The following is a 16,355-nucleotide window of genomic DNA, read 5'->3' on the forward strand; positions in this document are numbered from 1 at the left end:
AAAATATTAGCGTCGAAATTGTGGGCCAACGACAGGACAGACCACACTCGACTCAACCGGTTTCACATAAAAGGTAATAAGCAAAAACACTAAAGGATAAAACCGGAAAACCAAAAGAAAATAAATCTTTGTTTTCTTCCATTGTTTTGTTTGTAGTTGGAGAGTATCGTAACTGCCCTTTTTCTTCTTCCTTCTTCCTTCTTCCTTCTCCTTTCTTCACAATAAAAGCCTCAAACAACACTCTTTCACTTTGTCCTCCATTTCTCTATTTCTCTCTCTTCTCTCAAATTTCCCTTTTTTCTTTTTGTAGCGTTTCATTTCTTCTCAGTCCGATAAAGGACGGAGAATTCCTTTTTTCTCTGTTTTATCAATCAATGGTCTTTCATTCAATCTCAGAAACGAGAAATAACTCGAACGAAACCGTAACCGAAACCGAAGGTGTGGTGATGGCTTCTTCTTCGGCCTTGAAATCTCAGCCTCTTCATAACTTTCAACTACATGACCTCAAATGGGCCATGAACCACAGTAACAATCAACGCCTTCGAAAGCTCGCTGATTCCTCTCAGAAATCTCCTCAGCGCAGCGATACCGATACCGACTCCGACAATAACCGGAAGGGGAATACAGTGCGGGAAGCTCCTTTCAATAACGGAGCTTCTTCTGGTTCTTCTCTCGATCATAAGACTGGAAAATCGGAGAAGAAAGTTATCAACGGTCCTGATTCTCTGGTTGATAGTGACAGCTTGGGGAAGAAAGTTGCTCCACCGGAAGGTAGATCGAAGATCTACATACGTTTGCGAACGAAGAATCAGAAACCTGTTGAGGAGGTCGTGGACGTAGGAGATCAGAACTTGAATGTGGAAGACGTTGAGGAGTTTGTTCCCAAGACGTGGAATCTGAGGCCTAGGAAGCCGATATCAAAGCCTCGGAATCAAAATGGAGGTGCGCCGAAGATGGTGGCTTCGGCTCACGATAACAAAACTCAGAGGCCAGAGTCGAGTCGGTCTAGGAATGTCACCGAGTCCAAACCAGCTGAGAAGAAGGCGAAGAAACAGAAGTTCTCAATTTCGCTTACTAGGGAAGAAATTGATGAGGATATCTTTGCTATGACCGGTTCAAAGGCTTCTAGAAGGCCAAAAAAGCGAGCCAAGAATGTTCAGAAACAACTTGATGTAAGCTTTTGATTTGCTTCATTATCTTATCTTCTGAAATATGGATTTTCTTTTTCATTTCTAAATTCGTATTCTTTTCTTTTCTGTTTTTTGAATCCTGTACAGTGCGTGTTTCCTGGATTGTGGTTATCTTCCATAACGCCTGATAGCTACAGAGTCCCCGAGCCTCCTCTAAAGGTCTGATGGTTTGGCTATTCAAAATGTTTAATCTTTTTAATTACGTGCTTAACTGATTCCGAGTTAAGGTTTGATTTTTGTGATTGCAGGGTTAGATGGGAGTGCTGCTAAAACCAGTGCTTCTGGAGGGTGGGGATAAGAGTGACTGCTAAACACCTTTTTTTGCAGTTGTAGATTGAGCTTGTAGAGATGAAAGGGTAACAAATGTATCTTGTTCTTGTGCCTTTTTGTCTAATCCATGAAGAGGTTACTGGGATGGCTGGAGACAGTATATTATGAATCTTGTTATGAATAGCTACAGATTGTAAATATGACTTATCAGACTCATAATAGGGTTTTAACCTTTTTTCAGTTTATGTAAAAGGAAACCGTTTTTTCCGGTAGATCGTTAGATCCTTAGACTATCAGTACTTGTTAGCTGTTTATGGAACTGGTTAAATGTTAAAGCATTATAAGTGTTTACAGATCCAGAAAGTTCGGGATGAATACTTGTTTTTGATGTGCATGTGTTTCTTTCTCATTTTGTTCTTTCCAATATGCACCGCTCAGAGTACTAGTTATCTGACAGTTGATTGATCGGAGAAATGTGTTAGTAATTATTGGATAGAAGTTATGAGCTTTGTTAGTCATTGATCGATTAAGTAGATATGACCACGTGTTGGTAATCAACCGATTAAGTAGATATGAACACGTGCTTGTAATCAACTGATTATGTAGCTCTGAGCGCATGTTATTAAGTAACGGATTGAGTAGTTCCAAGCGCCTTTTAGAAATTAACGGTTAGGTACTGAGCACGTGTTAGCAATTAACATCACGTGGTAGTAATTGATGGATTAAGTAGTTATGAGCACGTGACCATGCTTGAGCTACTATCCTTGGACTATCAGTACTTGTTATAGTTGCTCATGGAACTGGTTAAATGTTAAAGCATAATAACTGTTTACTGATCCGGAAAGTTCGGGATGCATACTTTTGTTTGTCGTGCATGTGTTTCTTTCTCATTTTGTTCTTTCCATATGCACTGCTCAGATAAACTGTACTAGTTCACTGACAGTTGATTGATTGGTGAAACTTGTTAGTAATTATTGGAACTGTTTAAATGTTAAAGCATTATAAGTGTTTACAGATCCAGAAAGCTCGGGATGAATACTTGTTTTTGATGTGCACGTGTTTCTTTCTCATTTTGTTCTTTCCAATATGCACCGCTCAGAGTACTAGTTATCTGACAGTTGATTGATTGGAGAAACGTGTTAGTAATTATTGGATAGTAGTTATGAGCTTTGTTAGTCATTGATCGATTAAGTAGATATGACAACTTGTTGGTAATCAACCGATTAAGTAGATATGAACACATGCTTGTAATCAACTGATTGTGTAGCTCTGAGCGCATGTTATTAAGTAACGGATTGAGTAGTTCCAAGCGCCTTTTAGAAATTAACGGTTAAGTACTGAGCACGTGTTAGCAATTAACATCACATGGTAGTAATTGATGGATTAAGTAGTTATGAGCACGTGACCATGCTTGAGCTACTATCCTTGGACTACCAGTACTTGTTATAGTTGCTCATGGAACTGGTTAAATGTTAAAGCATAATAACTGTTTACTGATCTGGAAAGTTCGGGATGTATACTTTTGTTTGTCGTGCATGTGTTTCTTTCTCATTTTGTTCTTTCCATATGCACTGCTCAGATAAACTGTACTAGTTCACTGACAGTTGCTTGATTGGTGAAACTTATTAGTAATTATTGGAACTGGTTAAATGTTAAAGCATTATAAGTGTTTACAGATCCAGAAAGCTCGGGATGAATACTTGTTTTTGATGTGCACGTGTTTCTTTCTCATTTTGTTCTTTCCAATATGCACCGCTCAGAGTACTAGTTATCTGACAGTTGATTGATTGGAGAAACGTGTTAGTAATTATTGGATAGTAGTTATGAGCTTTGTTAGTCACTGATCGATTAAGTAGATATGACCATGTGTTGGTAATCAACCGATTAAGTAGATATGAACACGTGCTTGTAATCAACTGTTTGAGTAGTTCTGATCACGTGGTAGTAATTGATGGATTAAGTAGTTATGAGCATGTGACCATGCTTGAGCTACTATCCTTGAACTATCAGTACTTGTTAGTTGCTCATGGAACTGGTTAAATGTTAGAGCATAATAACTCTTTACTGATCCAGAAAGTTCGGGATGCATACTTTTGTTTGTCGTGCATGTGTTTCTTTCTCATTTTGTTCTTTCCATATGCACTGCTCAGATAAACTGTACTAGTTCACTGACAGTTGATTGATTGGTGAAACGTGTTAGTGATTATTGGATGGTAGTTTTGAGCTTCTTTAGATATTGACCGATTAAGTAGATATGAACACGTGCTTGTAATCAACTGATTGTGTAGCTCTGAGCACATGTTAGTAATTAATGGATTGAGTAGTTCTGAGCACTTTTTTGAAATTAATGATCGAGTACTGAGCACGTGTTAGCAATTAACAGTTTGAGTAGTTCTGATCACTTGATAGTAATTGATGGACTAAGTACTTATGAGCACGTGACCATGCTCAAGCTACTGTCTGTTATGTTAAGAATACAGGCTGCTTGATGAGAGTATATGGAATCATATATGGTAGGAATGTATGGTTATGATTCATTTGCAACATTGGAATCTCCATTTCCTTCTTTCTTCTTAAATGTACTTTTGTTGAAGCAAAAACGGTTAGTTTGCTTCAAACGGTTAGTTTACTGGCTTCAATTTATTGAGGAAACTGTGGTTATTTAGTAAAAGTAAGTAGTTCTGTTTGTTCTTTGGCTTTATCTCTAGATAGCGCGAGTGTTAAACACGTGCCAGTGGCCATTGAAGGCAAGATGCGTGCCTGTGAAAAGTAAAAGTAGTTTTACTTGTTCTTTCTGTTTTATCTTTAGTGCAAGTGACAAACATGTGTCAGTGGCCATTCAAGGCAAGACATGTGCCTATGAATAGGCTGAAACATTGACTATAATGCCCTTCTATCGGCTTGCATGCATTGTATCTTTATATTCTTACATGCTATCGAAAGCAAACTTACATGATGAAAAAAGGTTAATTCACTGGCTTATGATTGGCTTGAGATGAAGTTCAATTATTAAATGAACTATAAAGTTATTTTTCTTGTGCACCATTTTTGTTGAAGAGATTGTGAGGTAGATGCCTCACCATTATTTCTTGATACAATTGATCGATCAGCAAGACTTGCTTGTCATTGAAGCTTTGCATTGCGTGACTTAAAATCTTTTATCACTGAGTTTAGCTCTTGCTTTGAAATTGCATTTCTGAAAAGTAAAAGTGATCCGTTTATCACTATTGACCAGATCTTAGAAACATGTCAAGCTCAATTAGTTTACTTGTTTATCTCCCCTACTTGGAAGTTTTACTGTTTAATCTCAGATGTGTGTTTCTGATCAGCTCAAGAAGGCACACCTTCTTGTCTGTATGGTAGCCCACAAGCCAAATAATCGGACTGATGCTCTTGTGAAAATATTGGCATTCTTTAATTGCCTATTTGAAATGTGGGAAATTTGTTTGTGTATAATTGCAAGATGTGGATGACTGCTTAGGCTTGGAATTTCATGGAAAATATTAGTGTCTGAGACTAAAGAGTTTGGTTAGACTTCTGTGATTGACCTCAATACCTTACATGCGTATCTGGTGTTTATGTTTCCATCTAAAGAAAAAACTGCTTTTGGTCACCTCATGACAAGCTTCATTTTTTGGAAACTCTATGAATACTAATCCTACTATAGCACACATATTAATTGGGCATATAATGAGGTTTTATTTTTATTTTTTAAATTTATCTGATTTGCTGTATGGTTGCCAGCTGTACCTGCTGTTAGTTCCTTCTCAAGCCAGCACAACTTGCACGAGCACATGCGTGCATGCACACATATTCGAGCAGAGCATGGGCCTTAAATTTGTTAGGATGTGTTTTTTCTCAGATAAATGATGGTTTGATCTGTTACTTTGATATTTCTACTGGAAATCTCTGGTGAACCATGACTTATACATGCATCTGGCTGGGAACATTGAATGCAAAGCTGTTTCAGGTTAGATGCTCAGCTCATATGAAAGGAAGATCATTAAGTGCTGTAGTATTCATGTTTTTTCTACTGTGTTTTGATTTCTTCTTCAGTGTTCCATTGAAAAATGCTGAGTTGTGCTGTTTAAAGCTTGAGCCTAACTGAATGGCATTACCTCCATTGTTCTCACCTTCTTGAAAATTTTTCACGAGCACATGTGTTTTGATGACAACATGGCAGGTATCATGCTCGGTTCTGGTTCCTGCTTTCTATTTTGGTGGGTAAGATTTATGTTGTGTTTATTCCACTTAGTGTCAAATTTTCAGTTTCCATCAGATTATGTGTTGGCAGACTAACAGAAAGGGATAATTGTTAGCATTGTAGATGTGGTTCAAACTCCAAACTGCTCCCTGCTGTTGGGTAGCATCCTGGCTGGTTCCCAGCAAAGGACCGACATCTTGGACTACCTGGCATGCTTACTATATGTAGATGCGATCTGATGCAACTCACAATGCTACATTCTGGTATATATCTGGTCTCTGTAGTGCAGTGAATACTTGGATGCTGCTGCTGCGGCTGCTTTTCTTTTAGGCAATGATGGGAAGAAGAGTGGGTAGTAAAATATGAAGCTTAGGTCATGTATTTCCCACTTGAAAAAGTGGTCCAGGTTTCAACTTTTTACTGCTGTTTGTTGGTTGTAAATGAAAGAAATTTGTGGTGGGGAAAGTTGCCATTCCAAACGATGTTTGTAGTAAATGGTGGTCGGCACGGCAAGTATTGTTATCAATTATCATATATATAATATAATATATATTGTTGGCTTTGTTTCTAAGCATTGTTGGTTTTATCATGTAGACATGTACCTAGTATCAAATACCACCAATAACTGTGATTTAATTTTCATGTCAAACATAAACTTTGGATAAAAATAAGTGATAGTGGGCGGAGCAGATATGATCATATCATTTATAGAAGTGGCATGTTCCTTCCAAGCTCCAACCCAATTGAGGAAGCAGTAGTCTGGGGGTGGGAAAGGTTGCAGGAGGAAGACAAGTGATAAAATGGTATCTATTTCATTATTCGTATTAATTGCTAAACTTTTTTAACTTTATTTTCAATCATATTCTAGTTGTTACGTTCAGTGCTTCATACTTCCCGCTTCCTCTTTTCACTAATGCATATATAACAATGAAGCTTCAAATGAATCCGTTTTGTATAAATAATTGAATTGAATTATTTACCGTCTCTTATCGTATCTTTGCCCTTTGGTGTATGTGACTCATTTTCAATAACTAAATTATTAGGAGAGTTGGACAGATTTTTGAAGAAAAAATCAATGGGAATTGTTTCTTATGGAAGTTGAGTTCATCTAACATGTTCCACGGAGAATATACCAGAAACATAAGCTTCAAGTTGTAATGACTGGTACTGCCATTTTCTGACAGTGATTAGCATGAATGTTTAGCTCGGAACAGCAAATTACGAGGCTGTGAATCTGGTAAGAATAAGACAAATCCATCAAATAATATCCGAAACATGGGGAGGGGCTGCACTGCTGCTATATTATTCACTGTAACTTGTATAGAATCAATCCATGCCATGCATCCACCATCACTAAGGGGTAAAGTTAAAATGAATAACAAAAACCTAAATCCATTCACAATTAGGAGAATGGACAAACAATTCTCAACCAAATCTATAAAATCCCCAAACACTTTTTTTTTAACCTCATTCCAGTAGAGGGCAACTAGAGGTGACTATGATTAAATGAGGGACACAAACAAAGCTCAACATCCAGGAAATTGTTCAATCCCATGTTAGTTTGTGGAAGACCTCATCTCAGCTGCCGGTAAATAAGACTCCAGCATTAGTTCTGCCCGTGAAGGGGAATTGATCTGAACTATCAAGTACGTATACTTCCATTTGTTGTCTGTTTTGTCTTTGAACATTTCTGCAAATACTTTCCCGGCTCCATGGGGTCCACGAATATAGAAATTAACCTGTTTTTTTGTTTTTTATTTTTTTTATAATGGGATGCAATCACCAGATCAAAATTTGCATACGAGTGATCTAGGACGCTAAAAGATTGCGGTAATACAAAGTTGCTTATAAGCAGCTAACAAATATGAAAGACTCTTTTTCCGATAAACTAGTAAAGATTAGAGAATAACCTCCACATGCTCTACACCATTTTCGTCCGTGTATATCCTGTTTGGAATACGTTGGCGGGCTGCACGATTTCTAGTTTCTTGACCATAGCCGGTAATAGGATGTCCAATCCTCACCCTAACCTGACAGAAACAAATGTAATCCCATGTGACATAGAATTACAATGACCACCCCTAATTGGCACTTCAAAATGCTTAGAGTCAAATACAACATGGCTGTCTGTTGAACTGTCTCAAGTCTCAGGCACGAATTGATGCATCTAAGAAAAACAGAAACATGCACAATTGATGCATCTAAGAAAAACAGAAACATACTTATAGTTTATGAAGCTAATATATGTCAAATTCATCCAAAATAGGGCCTCTAACATCTCATTTTGATGCTCGTGCTTCAGAACAACTACTTTTCACAAACCTGGCTTTCGTTCTGAATTCTTTCTAGAGCTTGGTTGAATATCTTATACCTATAAAACCATAGTTTTGAATTAGGGTGCAAATAACAGAGGGAGAAACTTAGTAACCCAATCACCAACTAGGCATTTGACACTTACTCTTTTGGTTGAAATATCAACTCCTTGAAGACGGCATATCCTGCAGCAGCTGCAATCCCAAGCCCGACAAGGATGATCAGACTGTAGCTAGCTCCCTCCGTAAACGTCACAGGTTTGTCTGGGATATTATATGTAGGAGCATCAAATGGATCCTCAACATTAGATAATTCTTTTCTAGTCTGCCGAAGGGATAAAGACAACAACTCAGCCCAACTGATGTGAAGCATGAAGTAACCATAAAGGCCAGAGAACAAAAGATGCAGCAGCATAACATTTGATGAGTACAACTCAGATAATGGATTTACTTAATATAAAATAAACTTCAATATTTTGTTTAACCTTTATTGCTATGCAATGACTGAAGTATGATGAAATAATGCAAGTCATTTCATGCTCAATTAGGAAAGAAAGATGATGATAAATCCTGACCACTTTTCAAAACATTCCCTTTAGCATTCTTTCAGCATTAAGGCATAGATAGCCTCACCATAGAAGTGGATAAAACATGGGTTGATTCACTTATCAGAATAACAAACTAAGCAAGCAACATGAAAACTATTTTTATCAATCATTTAAAGCTAATAGAGATGAGAACACAAAAGGCCAAAAATTGAAGTTAAGATCTAAACCTCAGATGTTTCTTTTGATTGCTTTGAGGTTCTTGATGCAAAGGATCTAGCAAAGCAAGTAGAGATGACCTTCGATCCATGATTTTCTATGTGAGGGACTGATGCTTGAAAGCGAACCAGCCAATCTCGACCAAAGTGTCCTCTAAATGGAAGAGGAATGCCTGTTGGACATTATTGTCAAATAAAAACATATGAGAAAAAAGAAGGTAATAATTAATCTTATGCTAATCCAACTTGACATAAACCTTTTATGCACTCCACAAAGTAGGTCACTTATGCATGATGCAATATTCTATGCAACGAAATAATGAAAAGAAGGTTAGGCCAACATGGAATTTCAGCATTATGGATACCAAAATGGACAGTGATAATAACTGTAAAGTTCTGCTTTATCAGCATCACTAATACAAGAATCCCATAGCCCATAACTTTCAGAAAAATTAGATGAAACTGTGAGGTGTGTGGGGGGGGGGTTCCCTTCCAAAAAGAGTCCAAAAAATCATTATAAATGTATCGCAAATTGGCTAAAACAGTAATAAATTAAACATAAATGTTGAAAGGTAAACATATATGAGAAATAACTAACCAGTAGCTCCAAGCACACCCTGCAAAATGAAAGAAAAAGGCATTTAGTTTGCACTTTGCAGCTAATGTAGAGAGGAACACACACACACACAAACACATAAAGCACTTACTCTGCACCCAACAGAAATTTAGAGAAAAAATGTTAATAGAATAAGAACTACTGCCTCACCTTTGACATATTATTGGCACCTGTCACATACTGTCTTGTAAAATTAGAATTCCCCACTGCTGAAAACTGCAGTAATCAGCAAGTCATCAGCAAATGGTTTAGCAACTGATACAGATTCATCATATCTAAGAAATGCTCTTAAAAGATTATCAAAAAATATAATGCAATCATATTAACCAAGTCATAAAAGCAGAAGAAGTTCCAATAAAGTTGATTGGGTCATAGACCCTTTTGGTTTACTAATAAGTACTCGCTACTATAGAACTTATGTTACTATATCCCTACATTTCATATAAAAACTCACCATTGCAAACTACTTTGTCAGCTAATATCACACATAAAAAGAGTCTATATATTCAGTAGGCAAGCAAAAAAGAAAGACCTCAAAAAAGCAAAAATGAAAGAACAGTAATGTCCATAAAGAAAAACTACCCATACAAAGCAAGGAATACTGGGAATACACCATCGTACCCTTTTAGCAGCTAATGCAAAATCATCCAAATAAAGCTTAGATTCCACAAATGATCTGAAGGAACCACTCCATCTGCTCCTACTAGATATTATAGACCGCCTAATGTTCTGCATCTTCAACTATACAAGCTTAAACCTTTTCTTCTACAACTCTATGAAAAAACACTTTCTTTTTGAATTACCAATGAACAATAAATCAAAACAAGAAAAAACCCCGAACCCCAACAAAACAAAATCAATTTAAAACGTATGAGCCAGTAAGGACAATACAGCGGGATGCAATTGGGGGAAAGGAGAAAACCCCAGCGGTTGAGGTTTTATTCTAGGAAACTGCCACCCAAGGCCGCCTGTGTTTTTACGAGCCCAATAGTCGCCACAAATAGAAAAAAAAAACCTCCCTCAAGGCCCAGTATCAAGAAGGATATAACAACAAACATTTATAACATAGAGGGGTCGAAGAGTAATTATGAGAGATAAAAAGGGTTTTCTCTATTGCAAAATATAAAATATTAATCACGGCGCATAATAGGCATTTCATTCTCCTCCCTCTCTCCTTGCGTCTGTAGTCTGATTAAGAAGGACAGAGAGGAAACAAAGGGGCTTGTTTTAGCTGCCTTTGTCAGGTAATCATCCCTTACCTTAATTTCTGTGCATATAATTATGTATCTACCATATTCTTATATAAAGCTTAACAGTGTATAAAAATATGGTTTGTCATGTTATTGTACTTTCAGTTGAGCAAAGTGACCTGCAAAAGGTGAAGCTTTTTAAGGTTTCTTTGGTTTCCTGGGAGTAATGATAGAGGTGGAATGAATTAATGGGAAGCTTTTGAGTGTTGGGGCATTGAAAATTTAAAACCTTTGCTCTTGAAGAGGCTAATTGAATGGCTTTTCTATTTTGATAGTAGAGAACCTCGGAGGATACTTATCGATTTCGACACCTTTTGTGTGTGTGTGTGTATTTTATTCTATTGTGCCTCAAGTTCACTGAAATTTGGTTGAAGCCGCCTGAGTTAAGTCTTATTCTTGCTCCAGGTTTCTGTTTTCTTGTTTGCATTTTGGCTGTGACCTATGAATACGAACAACTTATATAAATAAGATGTGGTATTTATGATGATTTCTATTATTTGAATGGCTTTCTCGTGGGCGTTGGGGAACAGGGGTTGTGGCAACTTGGGTTTATTATTTGATAAGCGGGGTTTTGCCCTAGTTTGCAAAAACTTTGCTGATAAGTAGTGTAATCAGTGGTTCTTCTAATGTAGATGGCTAGATGGGATGAGATTCTGTCTCTTCCTGTACAAAACCCACCAACCTTGGAGTTCTCTGCTCATGATATTGTATGGTCAAAGGTGGAAGGTTGGCGTGACAATATAGATAGAGTTGCTTTGATCCCTTTTGCTAGAGTGGATGACTTTGTTAGGGGTGAATCCTCTAACAAAGACTGTCCAACTAGATTTCATGTTGAAGCAAGAAGGCGGAGATCGCCAAAGGCACCTTACAAGCCAAAGGTTGATGGTATTCTTGAATATATTCTGTAGGTTCTGCTTCTTTTCTTCCATGTTTTCTTTTTAGTTTTTTTTTTTTTTTTTATCTTTTGATAGCTTGTGCTCAATGGTCTTGCACCATGATCTGTTTGTTTAAATTTATACTGTTCAACTTGTAGGTATTGGTGTTCATTTGGTCCTGATGACCATAGGAAAGGGGGTCTTGTACGTCCCAGCCGGAACACATACATTCCTAAGAAGACAAATGCTGGTCGACCTAATACAAAAAGAGGCTGCACCTGTCACTTTATTGTAAAACGCTTAATTGCTGAACCGTCAGTAGCACTGATAATATATAACCAGGATAAGCATGTAGATAAGAAAGGGTTGCCATGCCATGGACCACAGGACAAAAAGGCAGCAGGCACACGTGCTATGTTTGCACCGTACATCTCAGAGGATTTACGCCTCCGTGTTTTATCTTTATTACATGTTGGTGTGTCTGTGGAGACCATAATGCAGCGGCACAATGAATCTGTAGAGAAACAGGGTGGTCCATACAACCGTGATGACCTTTTGACCCACAGGTATGTTCGAAGACAGGAGAGGAGCATTAGACGTTCTACATACGAGTTGGATGCAGATGATGCAGTCAGTGTAAGCATGTGGGTTGAAAGCCACCAGAATTGTGTATTTTTTTACGAGGATTTCACTGATTCAGACCCTTTTATCTTGGGCATTCAAACTGAGTGGCAGTTGCAACAAATGATTCGATTTGGAAATCACAGTCTCATTGCCTCTGATTCAAGGTTTGCAACAAATAAACTTAAGGTTTGTCTCTTTTCCCTTTTTTTGCCTTTTCCCAACCTCTTACCTCTTAAGTTGTATGACTTAATCCTCTAATTGTCACTGTCACTATCAGTCCATGACTTCTTCTAATGTCTTTGAATCTAACTGTTCTCTCTATGAATTATTTTCAGTATCCTATACATAGTCTCATTGTCTTCAATTCAGACAAGAAAGCAATCCCGGTAGCTTGGATAATAACCCCAAGATTTGCTAGTGTAGATGCTCATAGATGGATGAGGGCTCTATACAACAGGGTTCGCACTAAAGACCCTATTTGGAAGTTGGCTGGGTTTATTGTGGACGATCCTTCTGTTGATGTTCATACAGTCAGGTTTGCTGTGAAGTCCTTTGTCTGAGCTGATTTTACATTACTATATTCTTTAAATATGTTGTAGAAGAATATTGTTCCATTGTCTATTGTGTTAGGTGAGGACTGAGGAGCTTGAGCTCATATGATTTCTTCAATAGTCCTCTTTTAGTTATTAGATTTAGGACTTAGGACCCACTGATTTCTAGCACTAGAATAGCTACTTGCTAAATCCAGGCATCTGATGAGATGTCTTTTAATTCAAGATTGTATATTTTGTTCATCAGCTCCTTGCTTGGTTTTGTCTCCTATGTCTTCTCTAGCCTTGGAGTTCCTCTGCTGAATTCTAACAAATGTGGAACAAGCTGAGGGGTTTGATTTTTTCCATTTTCTTTTGATTTAAACTAGGAGGAACCTAGTTTAGCTTGATTAGGTGAGCTTCTTTAGTGGCATATTATAATGGTTATGTCATTCAAGCATGGAGAAGGGTATGATTTTTGCTCTATTTTATAGATAGATGGAATGTGCTCCATGTCACACGATCTTTCTTTGCATTGTATTCAGGGATGTTTTTGAGTGCGCTGTATTGATATCCTTTTGGAGGGTCCGCCATGCATGGCATAAAAACTTAGTGAAGAGATGTTCAGAGACAGAGATGCGTGTTGAGATATCAAGACGACTTGGGCAGGCAGTTGATGATATTTGCAGAGGATGTGGAAATGTTGATTTGTTTGAGAAATTCATGGAAGATTTTGTTGATTGCTTGGATTTTATGGATTACTTCAAAGCAGTCTGGTATCCTAGAATAGGTTCGTTGCTGCATTTACATTTTCTTTCTTATCTGGTTTACACCTGTTCCCGACTTCTTGTTTTAAATTATCAGTAGGGAGCCACCTCGTTGAACTATTTCTTCTGAATATAATGTTGCACTTTCAAATTTGTTTCCATTTTTTTCAGTCCATTTCATCTCTCTATATTTTCCAGTCCATAAAACACAGATGCAGAGTATATAATTGTAATTGGAAACAGATGGTCAGACGGTTATGATTGTATTGAGTGAACAAAGATTTATATTTCACTAACAGATGAAGGCACTTTTTCCTGTTGTGAAAGCCTTTTAACTTGTGGGGAAAGAAATTATAACTTTCTCTTTGTTTCAGGGACTTGGGTATCTGCCCTTAAAACGCTTCCACTTGCAAGCTTGGAAACTTGTGCAGCAATGGAATTTTACCACAATCAACTGAAGCTCCGATTGTTGAATGAGAAGGATCCTGCTGTCTACCAACGCACTGATTGGCTGGTTGATAAGTTGGGTACGAAAGTGCATTCGTACTTTTGGCTGGATGAATATTCGGGGAAAGATGATTTTGCACGATATTGGAAGGATGAGTGGGTAAGTGGTTTAACATCTTGGAGGAAGGCATTGAAGATTCCTGATTCTGATGTGGCCAGTGAGAGGAGATTTGCAAAAGTGACCGATCAGATTGATCGAGATACAGTTTATGTTGTTTGGAACCCTGGGTCTCAGTTTGGGATCTGTGATTGTTCCTGGGCAGAGATGGGCTACCTTTGTGAGCATGTCCTCAAGGTTATAAAGGTCTATCGTGAAAAAGGGTCTATTTCACCTTCTGTCAGCATATTTCAGTACAACAAGGCATTGATTGATATGCTACATTGCCCACCTCACGATTCTTTGATCCGTGATCATGCTGTTTCTTTAGCAATTTTTGTGCAGAAACAGTTAAATTCACTAGTTGGTCATGTTCAGAAACAAACTAAGGATGCTATTGAGCAAGAAAGTGCACCAGTAGCTTCTGCTAAACAAAATAGAGGATTAGCAGATGAGGATCACTGCGTGAACAGGAACATATTGCCTAATCATAAATATGGTTACGTAGATTGCTCTGAGTCTCTGGCTGGTATTGCAAGTGATTTGGGCAGTGAATCAGTTGATCAGGGAGTTGGTATAAACGGCGAGACTGCTGGAGAAGGAATATTTGGTTCTGAGATGGATGTTGACCCACCCACCAGTATTTGTCAACCTGAATTACCATCCCTTAGTGAGGAAATTGTAGCTGGTAATGCCTTTCCAGGGCATGGAGACAGTGCTTTTATTAACAAGGTCCCTAATATGGATGGTTATTCACTTCCCAAAGATGATGCTTTAAGAGATAACGAATGTGAAGAAATATTTAACATAAATTGTCACGAAAGTGCAATGGCTGTTGAGCCACAACCAGATGAGGTTCCCCAAACAGAACAGCTTTCAAAGCCATGCACAGTGACAAATCAAGATCATTTGGGCAGCAAGTGTACTGAACCTTCAGTGCCATCCCCATCCTTGTGCTGTACTTTGAAGCCGCAAGTGCTTGATACTGCTGAACCCTCAGGTGTTCTGAATCTGGATATATCAGTGGTGTTAGAAAGTGAGAATGAGAACACAAGCAAGAATTGTTCTACTAATACTGGTTTCGCATCAGAGGATCATGTTAATTTGGAAATTGTTGCTGATCTTGGTCATGAAGCAAAGGTAGTCGATAGCAGTATGGCTGAACTCTTGGAAACATCCCAAAATCATTTAACAACACCACCTAATGGTGATGGTCAACCATCTACTGAAGTTGCAGCTCGTGAAACAGATGATTCTGATGACAAGGAACTTCTTAGCAACAAGGAACCTTCTACAACTAATTCTGAAAGTGTTGAAGATGGAAGATGTGATAGTAAGGAAATTCATGAATCGGTGAATAATGATCAGAATGGTGTTGTTGATATGGAAATTGTTTCAGAAGAGGCTACCGTTGACTTTACAATCAGTGCTGGTTCTCACAAACGATAGAAAGATAGCTCATCAATTCCTTATTTCTTTCTTTGTACATGCTCAATAAATTTAATTGTAATTTTGTGATTCAGCCAGTTGCTTTAAATTATAGCATCAATCAGAATTTGTTTTTTCATGGTACACAGTTTTCTTATGGCATGATAAAGTTAATATTTTCTGTCAAATTGTTAGGCTCCAAAGTCCAGTTCATCAATGGAGGAATGAGTGTCAGTCTGGCTCACCATCCTACATTGAGAACCTGGAGACCATTAAAATGGAGTAAGTTCCAGATCTTCTGAATCTGAAGTAGTGTGATATTATGCGGAGGCTCTACCACAAATTAGTTTTTCCCTCAGATCCCACAACCCCAATTGTACCTCACCTTATCTTTAGAAGGCCAAGATCCTTCGGCTAATTTTGAGGATCCTTGCTTTTTCGTTAGTGTTTCCACCAATGGATGGTCCTGACAAGGGAGAATGTGTGGGGCAACTATTTCTTGAACCAGCGAGAAGTAAGATGATTTGGTCTAAGAGTTCAATCAAGCCATGGAGACAAAGGAAAGAAGAAAAAGGAATTACTAGAAGGACAACTCAGGTTTTGATTCTCCTAAAATCAATAGGGAAACGGAATTTATTTTTCCTCGCAAGCATTGTGGAAAGAAAGGTCATCCACCATTCAAATGTTGGCAAAAGCCAGATCAATAGTGTGAGAAATGTCAAAAGATAAGACATCATCAAAAGATTTGCAAAAACAACTTTCAGCAAAAAGAAGTTGCAGCTGATCAAGAAGAGGATGAGCAACTTTTTTGTAGCAACTTGTTTTGCAACTAGCAAATCTAGTGACAAATGACTTATTGATAGTGGTTGCACAAACCATATGACATTTGATCGTGATTTTTTCGGGGAGTTAGATACTTCGA

General features: G+C 37.9%; 3 protein-coding genes across 6 annotated transcripts; 2 read left to right on the top strand and 1 right to left on the bottom strand.

Annotated features, from left to right (window-relative positions):
* Positions 1-112: 112 nt before the first annotated feature.
* LOC107915037 (uncharacterized) lies at positions 113-1,835 on the top strand. Its single transcript, XM_041099788.1, has 3 exons — positions 113-1,172; positions 1,278-1,349; positions 1,439-1,835. The coding sequence occupies exons 1-3, from the start codon at positions 375-377 to the stop codon at positions 1,442-1,444; spliced, it is 876 nt and encodes a 291-aa protein (XP_040955722.1). The 5' UTR covers positions 113-374; the 3' UTR covers positions 1,445-1,835.
* Positions 1,836-6,926: 5,091 nt separating this feature from the next.
* LOC107915027 (probable mitochondrial import inner membrane translocase subunit TIM21) lies at positions 6,927-10,379 on the bottom strand. Its single transcript, XM_016844125.2, has 8 exons — positions 9,977-10,379; positions 9,506-9,571; positions 9,338-9,356; positions 8,752-8,912; positions 8,123-8,301; positions 7,987-8,035; positions 7,575-7,694; positions 6,927-7,403 (listed from the first exon to the last, which is right to left on the bottom strand). The coding sequence occupies exons 1-8, from the start codon at positions 10,088-10,090 to the stop codon at positions 7,221-7,223; spliced, it is 891 nt and encodes a 296-aa protein (XP_016699614.1). The 5' UTR covers positions 10,091-10,379; the 3' UTR covers positions 6,927-7,220.
* Positions 10,380-10,489: 110 nt separating this feature from the next.
* Positions 10,490-15,577, top strand: LOC107915005 (uncharacterized). 4 transcript variants are annotated; one of them, XM_016844102.2, is made up of 7 exons: positions 10,491-10,599; positions 10,711-10,987; positions 11,238-11,509; positions 11,639-12,290; positions 12,440-12,639; positions 13,180-13,424; positions 13,776-15,577. In XM_016844102.2, exons 3-7 carry the CDS (start codon positions 11,238-11,240, stop codon positions 15,452-15,454), a joined length of 3,048 nt encoding a protein of 1,015 aa, XP_016699591.1. In that variant the 5' UTR covers positions 10,491-10,599; positions 10,711-10,987; the 3' UTR covers positions 15,455-15,577. The 4 variants fall into 4 exon arrangements, with proteins under 4 accessions (XP_016699587.1, XP_016699591.1, XP_016699602.1 ...); XM_016844098.2 differs by lacking the exon at positions 10,711-10,987 and having other exon boundaries at positions 10,490-10,599; XM_016844113.2 differs by lacking the exons at positions 10,711-10,987; positions 11,238-11,509 and having other exon boundaries at positions 10,497-10,599.
* Positions 15,578-16,355: the final 778 nt, after the last annotated feature.

This window comes from Gossypium hirsutum, chromosome D08, assembly GCF_007990345.1.
Source record: "Gossypium hirsutum isolate 1008001.06 chromosome D08, Gossypium_hirsutum_v2.1, whole genome shotgun sequence".
In the NCBI taxonomy this organism is placed as follows: Eukaryota; Viridiplantae; Streptophyta; class Magnoliopsida; order Malvales; family Malvaceae; genus Gossypium; species Gossypium hirsutum.